A 9,966-nucleotide genomic window follows, 5' to 3' on the forward strand; every position below is an offset into this window, starting at 1 on the left:
GGTTCGGTTCGGTTTTAATTTTAAAAATTTGGTTAATTCAGTTCGATTTATTTGGTTTGGTTCGTTTTTTTTTTCAAAACTGAATATAAATTTTGTTTTAGCAAAAATCGAAAACCAAATAACCGAATGCATACCCCTACCTTCGTGTACTCAAGAACATTCGACCTAAGAATTTCTTGTCCTACTGTAACTACAATCTAAATGTAGTTCCAACTGAAAATGTTAAAATATACACTATAGTAACAATAAATCAATCAAAACACTATGTTTATCGTATTAAAATAATATCGTGTACGATTTCGTGTATTACTTTGTGTACTAAAAAACTATGATCCATACATCATCCACCTCCAAATATTAAAGCATGCAATATATTAATAAATAAACAACTAGAAAACTACGTTTGAGGCATAAACGTGCATTCGTGTACATATTCGTGTATCATTCCGTGTACTCAAGAACATGCCTTTTTTTTCAATTTTGTTTAGGTACCTTAACTGAAATGAAATGAAGCTGAATCTTCCAGAATCAATTATATATTCACACTCTAGCTCTCCATATATTATTTCAAAATTTCTCTCTCTAAAATATAATTTTTTGAATTTTCAAATTACTAATGAGGATGTATGGCTTTTGATTATAGTTAGTAAGTTTATACTTACTAATGGCTTATGATCAATGATTATAGTTAATGTAGCAGTACATTTTAAGGAATAAAGAATTTATTGCTATAAATGATTAACGAAAAAAAATCAATAAAAATATAATAAACTTATAAAATTTACAAAAAAAAAATAATAATTAAATGCATGCATGTCAGCCAAAATTCAAGTAGGTGGACATGTCTTTAAGAGTTGTAGTCATTGTTTTTTTGTTTTTTTTAATAACACATTACTTTATGTCACTATCAATGGGCAAAATAGTATTTTCATTGCAAAATGGCTAGTTTTGATATGTTTTTATACTTGTGGCTTTTTTGAAATGTATTTTTATATTTTAGGCTACTCATATATATTAACACTATATATATACATATACTAAAAAAAAATAGGAGGGGCAATTGCCCCACTAACCTATAAGGTAGCTCCGCCCCTGGTGTAGATAGACTCTTGCGTGCGTTATATATATGTAGAGAGACGTTTGAGTTGATTACTTATCATCAAAGAAGTGCGAGTAATGGAGGAGGTAAACAACAAGTTCGTAACAGTAAAGGGTCACATAAATGGGGCTCCATCTGAATCCGATTTCGAGATTAAGAGTGAAATGATTTCTCTATCGATAGATGGAGGAAGTGAAGTAGAGGTGATCGTCAAGAATGTGTATGTATCGGTGGATCCATACCAGCTGAACCGCATGAAGAAGCAGAGCTCCTCGCAGGCTGCAATCAGCTTCGCCACCGGAATCACTCCTGGGCTGGCCATCGATACGTATGGCGTGGGGCAAGTGGTGGTGTCGGAGCGGCCGGGTTTGGAGAAGGGGGAGCTTGTGGTAGGGATGCTTACATGGGGAGAGTATACACTTGCAGAGAAAGGCAGACTCTTGAATAAGTTGGATCCCATGGCCATAGGGCTCGACTTACCTCACCTTGTTGGTGCTCTTGGTAACTTTTCTTACCCTACCACCAATTTTTATTTATTTAGCTCTACATCCTCCAACTTAAATCATACTCTCTCCTATTATTATATTAGTACGTCCTTGATGTTTTTTCTTATTTAAATATGTGAAACTTACTACGCGTAAGATACTTACTACCCTATATAGATGAGTGCAGAAAAATTGTGGAATTTTATTATTTTTTTTATTTTTTATGATATGATATTCATGTGAAAAAAATTAATCTGATGAGTCAAATCAAAATTTTATAGTCTGAAAATGATAAAGTACAATTGATACAAAATTAATATTTTAAAGTTAAAAGTATTAATTATTTAAAATTTAATTAATAGTGTAAAAATAGTTTTAAATTTAAAATAATAATGATTATAAAAACATTTATATGATCAAGTTTGGTTAGTATATATGATGGAGTATATTGTTTGCAGGATTTAGTGGACTTACCGCGTATGGAGGGTTTTATGAAGTATGCAAGCCAAAAAGGGGAGAGAGCGTATTTGTGTCAGCTGCTTCAGGATCCGTGGGAAGTCTAGTCGGACAATATGCTAAGCTATTTGGTTGCCGTGTCGTCGGCTGTGCCGGTACTCAAAAAAAGGTCAATTTACTTTTACATTTCTAATCTAAAATCTTACAAATATGGAGTACTCAGGCTGTCCCTCAACTATCTTCGTCTCTTTCTATTTTGAGATGTCCTTAAAAAAAATTTAATCTATTTTTAAAAATAATTACATTTACTATTACTCTTATAATCTTTATTTTTATGAGACTAGTACGCTCTCCCGTGCGATGCACGGGCTACGATTACACTAAAGCAACAATATAACTAAATTAACAGCCATCATTTTGGCTCGTAAAAGTCCAAATCGTATATTATTAAATTGTTATATAAATAAATAAGTAATTTGTACACATAATTAAATAAATATATATAATATCTTAAATTCTAATTTTAAGATATATAACTAATATTTTAAATTCTAATTTTAAGATATATAACTAATATTTTATTTACAAATTCATATTAAAATTAATACAAATTTCCTCCTCCTTTAATTGCATTAAAAATTACTGTTGTTTAAACAATTATAATTAAAATTCATGTAAACTTTTTTATAAGGAAAAAAATGACATATGCTTATGTTTGTCGCCAATAAACGAAAATACAATGAAAATAGAGTACGATATTCAACATTATAGATAAATGAGAGCGAACAAAATTAATTTTAATATTTTAATCGATCATAACTTAATAATCTCAAATTTATTTTTTATAATTTTTATATCAAATCAAAGGTCTTTTCACAATCTTTAATTTAACATCCATTTTGAGCATTATTTTTATAATAGAAATTAATGATTTTTTTAAAAAAGAATTAAAAAAAGAATATAGAAAATTTGGAGGGAAAGTTTATGAGGAGAGAGAAAAATTGGAGGTAAACAAACTCCTCTTTTATATTATATATAGATTATTTCAATAATGGTGTTATTGATGAGTTGTAAGTTTATATGTGCCAAGTAATTTGAATAAATATGACAATACTTATCTTTATACACATTTAAATTTTAATTTATGTTGCTTTACAAACAAATATTTTTTTATCAATCGATTAGTGGAAAAACGGGCTGAACATGATATAATTGTCATTCATTTTCAAATAATATACATGATCTTTTTAAATTTAAATAGAGTTTCTAGTATAAAATTAAGCAGTTCAATTTATTTTTTTATTTTTAAATAGGATCAATACTGATTCACCAATTAATAATTTTTCAATGAGCCATTTTGATGCTTAATATATACTCCCTCCGTCTCGGCCAAGACGCTACATTTTCTTTTCGGTACGAGATTTAAGGAGTTGTAGATTAATGTTTTAAGTGTGTAATAATAAAGTAATAAAGTAGGAGACAGAAAGTAATAAAGTGATAAACTAAGAAAGATAAGGTAATAAAGTGATAAAGTAGGAGAGAGAATGTAATAAAGAAATGATTAATTAATATTAATTAAGTGTTTAAAATTCCTTATTTTTGCCAAATATAGAAATGTAGCATTTTCGTTGGGACGGCCCGAAAAGGAATATGTAGCATCTTGGACGGGACGGAGGGAGTAGTAAATGTAAATCTAATATAATATTTAATTAAAAATAGTAATAGTAGATATGTTAATATAAATAAATATAAAAAACAATACAAACATAATTAAAGATTTAATAAATTTAAACCATATCTGAAATAATTTTTAAGATGATATAATCAATTATTCATCTATAAATTTATATTAAATTAATTTAAATTCTACTTTAAAAACAATACTTTTAAATTGAAGAGCTTTGAAATAAGCTAATATGATAAAAAAAAAAACACCATAAAAATAAAATTAATACTATAAAAGAAATAATAAAAGATAAAATAACGTGACTTCAACATAAAAAAAAGGAGTGGAGAGTGGAGAGAGAAATAAATTAATTTTATGATTTCAAATTATTATAATTTTTTTGTGTCAATTTTTTTAAATATAATTTTTACATCAAATTAAAGATATTGTCACGATCTTTAATTTAACATCCATATTGAATATTTTCCATGAATCAAATTTGATGATTTTTAAAAAATAATTAAAAGAAAAAAGAGAAGTTTGAGAAAATTTGGTAAAAATCATATAATCAAGATGGTGAGAGAACGTGCGAGATGTGAGAGTTAGGAGAGAAAAAATGTGATAAAATGAGTGATAGAAGGAGAGAGAAAATCTGACGGTAAAAAGTTACCGTTAAAAACTAGTGTTTCGTATATATATAGATATAGATTCATTCTCCATTCATCAAATACACAATTAACTTTTATTAAAATCCGTGTCACACTCCCTTAAAAAGATGTTTGAGGAACGAAAGAAGTATTATTTTTTCACGCTTCCTCAACATATCCCTACTAAAGTAGTAAGGAGGCATTGAGTTATCGCAAAAAAAAATGTTATTAATCCTTCATAAAGAAAAAAAAAATGTATAACGGAAAAAATTATAGGGTGATTTTTTGGGTGCGGCCTGAGCCCCATTTCATTTTATTTTCTATATATATATATATATATATATATATATATATATATATATATATATATATATATATATATATATAGGAGAGGTGGTTCAGGTAAAAACAACTCTTAGATTATAAAATAGGAATAGATTCAAACTATTGATCTGCTCATAATTTAATAGTTGAGATTTAATCTTAGATAAATCGTATGTAAATTTATGAATTCTGTACAGAACATGCATGAATTCGTTGTGTAAATGTATGAATTATGAAAATTAAATTTTTGCTACCTATGGAATTTAAACTCAGGACAATAAATTCATCCAATAAGGTGATGAATCAACCGTAACATTGATGATATAAGGGCTAATAATGATTCTTATTTTATACTCCCTTCGTCGCGTGAATCTTCAACATTATTCATTTTCAGGTTGTCCTGCAAAGCTTGAGCACTTTCCTTAGATGACAAAAGTTTTTCCCTTTTTTTATATTTTCACTTGTTCTTATTTGGTTTTTCGATTTTTGTTTTTCGGTTTCTGTTTTTCTTGCCGGTTCTTTGGTGGTTGGCTTGAGTCAGTATTGCTTAGAGGCGATGGTTAGGCCGGAGCTTCTGAAGCGATCATTTCCGCTCTGCCATCACGTTTTTTGTTCTTTGTCGTTAGACGAGTACTCTTTTTCCTCATTAGGGGTTTTCCTTCGGGTTTTCCCTAATGAGGTTTTAATGAGTTTATTGTGCTTTATTGTGCTTTTAAGGGTTTCTTAAATTTGGTTTTTTCTTTGATCTTTTTTATAATGCCATATTTCATTCACTTACCACTTAACATAGTAATTTTTTAAAATCAATGTTGAAAAGAAATTACTCAAATAGTTTATAATTAGTCATGTTGGACACAATATCTAAACCAATAATTAAAAAAAAGTGTTGGTTTGCACAAAAAGAATACTAGTATTTGTTTTGTTAGGGAATTCTTCCCTCACTTTCATTTCTTTTTTTATTTTTCTTCGGTCGAACATGCGAATTTACAAATTAGTAGTACATTGATTAGTTTAGCTGATTGTTATTTGCAGGTTGAGTTGCTTAAGGAAAAGCTTGGTTTTGACGATGCTTTCAACTACAAGGAAGAGATCGATCTCAACTCCGCTCTCAAAAGGTCAATACTCTTGATCTCGTATAAGTAATATATATATAGGTGGACTACCGTGAGAGCACATCTTAAAATAAGAAATAAAATAAGAAATAAGAATAATTTTTAATATATGAATTTTAGGTAGAACACGTATGAATTCGTTGTATAAAAGTATGAATTGTGAAAAATAATTTTTTATTACCTTTGGGATTCGAACTCAGGATAATAAATCCATTCAACATGATTACGAATCAACCGTAGATCTTGATGATCTAAGGGCTGAAAATGATTCTTATTTTATATCTTAAGAAATGCTCTTATTTTAGCCCTTCCCTATTGATGAGGACTAAAGTGTATTAAGGCATTAAAGGGCCTAAATCCAATTATTAGAGTTCATGGGCCTAAGGCCTTTAGGGCTCACTTTCACATCTATAAATAGAAGGTTAGCTTTAGCATTAAAGGGGGATTTATCTTTCTAAGCAACACTTATGTAAAGACTCTCTCAAAGTATAGTGAAACCAACGAAGAACTCCCGTGGACGTAGATCATTTATGATCGAACCACGTACATGTTGTCTCGTTTATCGTTTTCTTAATTAGGTGAGCTAAAATAAAAACAGATTTTTTTTGCATAAAATAGGAACGGATCTCGGCCCTTTATTTTTCAAGATCCTATGGCTTAAAATCATCCTAAAGACCAGCAATAAAACTGACGCTTATTGCATTGGAGGATTTTTTTGTCATTATAAATAAAACTAACGCCTATAACATATCTTCTCAGATTTGGTAACTTTTATTTCATTAATCTCTTTCTATTTCAATGCATATCTTTTTATTGCTAAAGAATATAAATATATCTTATGCAAATATTGCTTCTATCATATTTTTTGGAATTCTTCTAAACAGTTACTTCTTACGACATGATTTCTGGAATTACTAATCACAAATATATTGCATGAATCACGTTATGTTGCAAAACTGAATCGAAAATTATCTTGCATGAATCGCCCGTTGATTTAGCACGAATATTCATTTGCATGAATCACCCGTTGATTCAGCACGAATTTTCATTAGATTTTAATCCGGCTCAATTCATGTAATCTGAATTTCATGCAATTATTTGTGTGATTCATGCGATTAATGTTTTCATAATTCACATAATAGTATAATAACATGAATTAGAATGCATTTTACGATTTTTTTCGTAGTATTATTTAGGATTTTTTATCAATTCAGAATGCCTATAGTTATTTGATTGATATGTAGATAACTTCTTTATTTTTTGTCCATATCATGTTTCATTTAAATTTTGAATCTGCATTATGTCCCATTTTTTAGGAAATACAATTCATCTGCATTCTCATTTCTCTCACAAATTATAATGCCTTTCCCCTTCTTCTGAGCAAGGTAAGCTGCAATGCACAATATCGATGCAATTGTTAGACAATGATAGGGTTCACACAAAAAATAGTGATTCAAACATCACAAATACAAGTTAACATCATGTGCAGAAAAGTATACATACTGATCCATGCTTCATCCACATTGGCTCATTGAATACAATATATATTCAGTGAAATTGCTATTTTTTGTGAGATTGTGAAACTAATGAATAAGACCATATATAATAACGATATTATTGAATAGGCAGTATATAGTATTGAATAACGATATTAACAAAATTAGTAAAATTATGCTCCCTCCAAGATTTGAATCCATGTAAAAACATTCTTCCTTCAGATAAATAGGATATATTAAATCAACACTTACAAATCAATCTAATATCTCACCATATATAGGGAATCTCATTGGAACGCTTCCCTATATATATATATGTGTGTGTGTGTGTGTGTGCGTGTATATATATATATGTGTGTGTGTGTGTGTGCGTGTATATATATATATATATATATATATATATATATACACACACACACACATATGGTTATGTTCTAGTCAAATTACTATTTTTCGTGAGATGTGAGACTAAATGATAAGTCAGTATATAGTGATAAATAAGACAGTATATAATGTTGAATAACGATATTAAAAAAATTAGTAAAATTTGTGCTCCCTCCAAAATTTGAACCCATGTAAAATTTTCCCCCTTTCAAATAAATATTAGCCACATGATACTTTAAATCAACATTTTACAAATCGATCTAAGATCTCACCCAATATGAGGAATCTCATTGGATCCATTTCCTATATATATATATATATATGAAATTATTCAAGTATAAACCACTAAATAAAATAAAAAAGGAGGATCCTTTTCCAGCCATTTGACTATATAAAAAAGGCAAATACTGTTGTCGTCAAAGGCAACAAGAAGTATGTTATTGTGCATTTTACGACTAAAGAACTTTGTGATTTAGTGAATTATTATAATAATAATAAAGGTAAAATTATTACTCTCTCCATCCCTAAAAATGGGACATAATTTTTATTTTGGTACGTCCACGAATAATAATTTCATTTTTCATTTATAGACACAATATATTACCTTCTATATATAAACTTATTTACATATTTTATCATATGTTGACTCATTTCTTCACTTACAGTAAAATTAAATAATCATTCTTATTTAGCACTACTTCTAAGATGGGTCATTTCTATCCTCATAATACACTCAATTATTTTTATTAAAACTGATGTCATCCATTTTTAGGATTATTGTTTGGGACGAATGGAGTATTTTCTTTTTATACTTATTTTATTAGTTGACTCCCAAAAATTTGTGTAAGAGTTTGTTGATTCATGATTTCTAAGGTACTTCCCAGAGGGAATTGACATATATTTCGACAATGTGGGTGGAGAGATGCTGGAGGCGGCAGTGGCAAACATGAGCCAGTTCGGGCGGGTGGCAGTGTGCGGCGCCATCTCCGAGTACACGGGCAGTGGTAAGAGGGCGGCGCTGGAGATGTTGGATGTGGTATACAAGAGGATCACCATTCAAGGATTTCTAGCGGCTGATTTCTTGAAATGCTACACTGATTTTATGAAGACGACGACGGAGCACCTTCGCACCGGAAAAATGCACTCTCTTTGCGACGTCTCACATGGCGTGGACAGTGTTCCACATGCTTTTGTAGGGCTGTTTTCAGGTGATAATATTGGAAAAAAGATTGTCCAGATTGGAGAATACTAAGTAGAGGACATTTGCTTTTTAGTATATTCACAATATAGAGGAATTATGACTTAATGGACCACAATTTTCAATCCAATTTTACCAAATTATCCTATAACTTTGTGTTGTGCCTTGATTGAAAAAACATATCCCAATCCGATAGAAAGTTGTGGCAAAAGTGCTCATATCATCCGTAAAACCCTCCATAGAAATACGTCGTTAAACCTCCAGCAACTCTGCCTAAGTATTAGAGATCATCATATCAACATTACCAAAGACATCTCTATACCAAGATTTAAGCGTACTTCCCAACCGTGTTAGCTTAAGCATCACTTTGAAAATATGACACCTCATGTCAATATCATCGGGCCAGGAAAAAGAAATAACCTTGCGAAAACCCAGATGCATAATCCACATATTAAGGAATTTAAAAGAACGATGTCCACAATCACCTGAACCTGAACACTGCAAGATAATTGGCGAATGATTTGAGAAAATACAAGGAAGAACATGGGTGTTGTCCAAATGCCATAAATCCATAAACGACTCAGAGTATATAGCTCCGTCCAAAACAAATTCAACATGAGAAGGTAAAAATCTACGGCCTGACCAGATGTATCTCAGCCCAGCGGTAGGAGATTCAATAAACTTTGTTGCATCAATGAACTCGAAAAACTCCCAGCAGAATGTCGTAAGCAGAACATTAACTTTTTTCCTTTCAAGGGCCCGTTTAATCGCATTGATATTCTATATGAACACTGTATTAGCATAAGTATGATTAAGAAAATCCGACTAAAGTAACCTGCTTGTAATTTTAGAATTAGAACCATGAAGCACCATAACTTTGATAGTGAAATTTTGCCAGCAACAAGATGCAATCACCGTTTGATCCGAAGAGAAAATTATTGTCGAATTCATCGATGGATGCATGCAAAATCAAATATTGCAGCACCGGGCACCCCTGGAGTTTTGATAAATCGAAACCATATTGAGTGATTTTGTAAACACAAATTTAATGTATTCAATATAATGTACAAATCCAAAATATATGGATTGAGATGTATTT

The 9,966-nt window shown here is 30.1% G+C and overlaps 1 protein-coding gene across 1 annotated transcript; it reads left to right on the forward strand.

Annotated features, from left to right (window-relative positions):
- Positions 1–1,073: 1,073 nt before the first annotated feature.
- LOC131014010 (2-alkenal reductase (NADP(+)-dependent)-like) lies at positions 1,074–9,018 on the forward strand. The gene is made up of 4 exons (XM_057941947.1): positions 1,074–1,600; positions 2,043–2,209; positions 5,710–5,792; positions 8,543–9,018. The coding sequence occupies exons 1-4, from the start codon at positions 1,177–1,179 to the stop codon at positions 8,919–8,921; spliced, it is 1,053 nt and encodes a 350-aa protein (XP_057797930.1). The 5' UTR covers positions 1,074–1,176; the 3' UTR covers positions 8,922–9,018.
- The last annotated feature ends 948 nt before the right edge of the window (positions 9,019–9,966 follow it).

This window comes from Salvia miltiorrhiza, chromosome 3 (assembly GCF_028751815.1).
Source record: "Salvia miltiorrhiza cultivar Shanhuang (shh) chromosome 3, IMPLAD_Smil_shh, whole genome shotgun sequence".
Taxonomy (NCBI): domain Eukaryota; kingdom Viridiplantae; phylum Streptophyta; class Magnoliopsida; order Lamiales; family Lamiaceae; genus Salvia; species Salvia miltiorrhiza.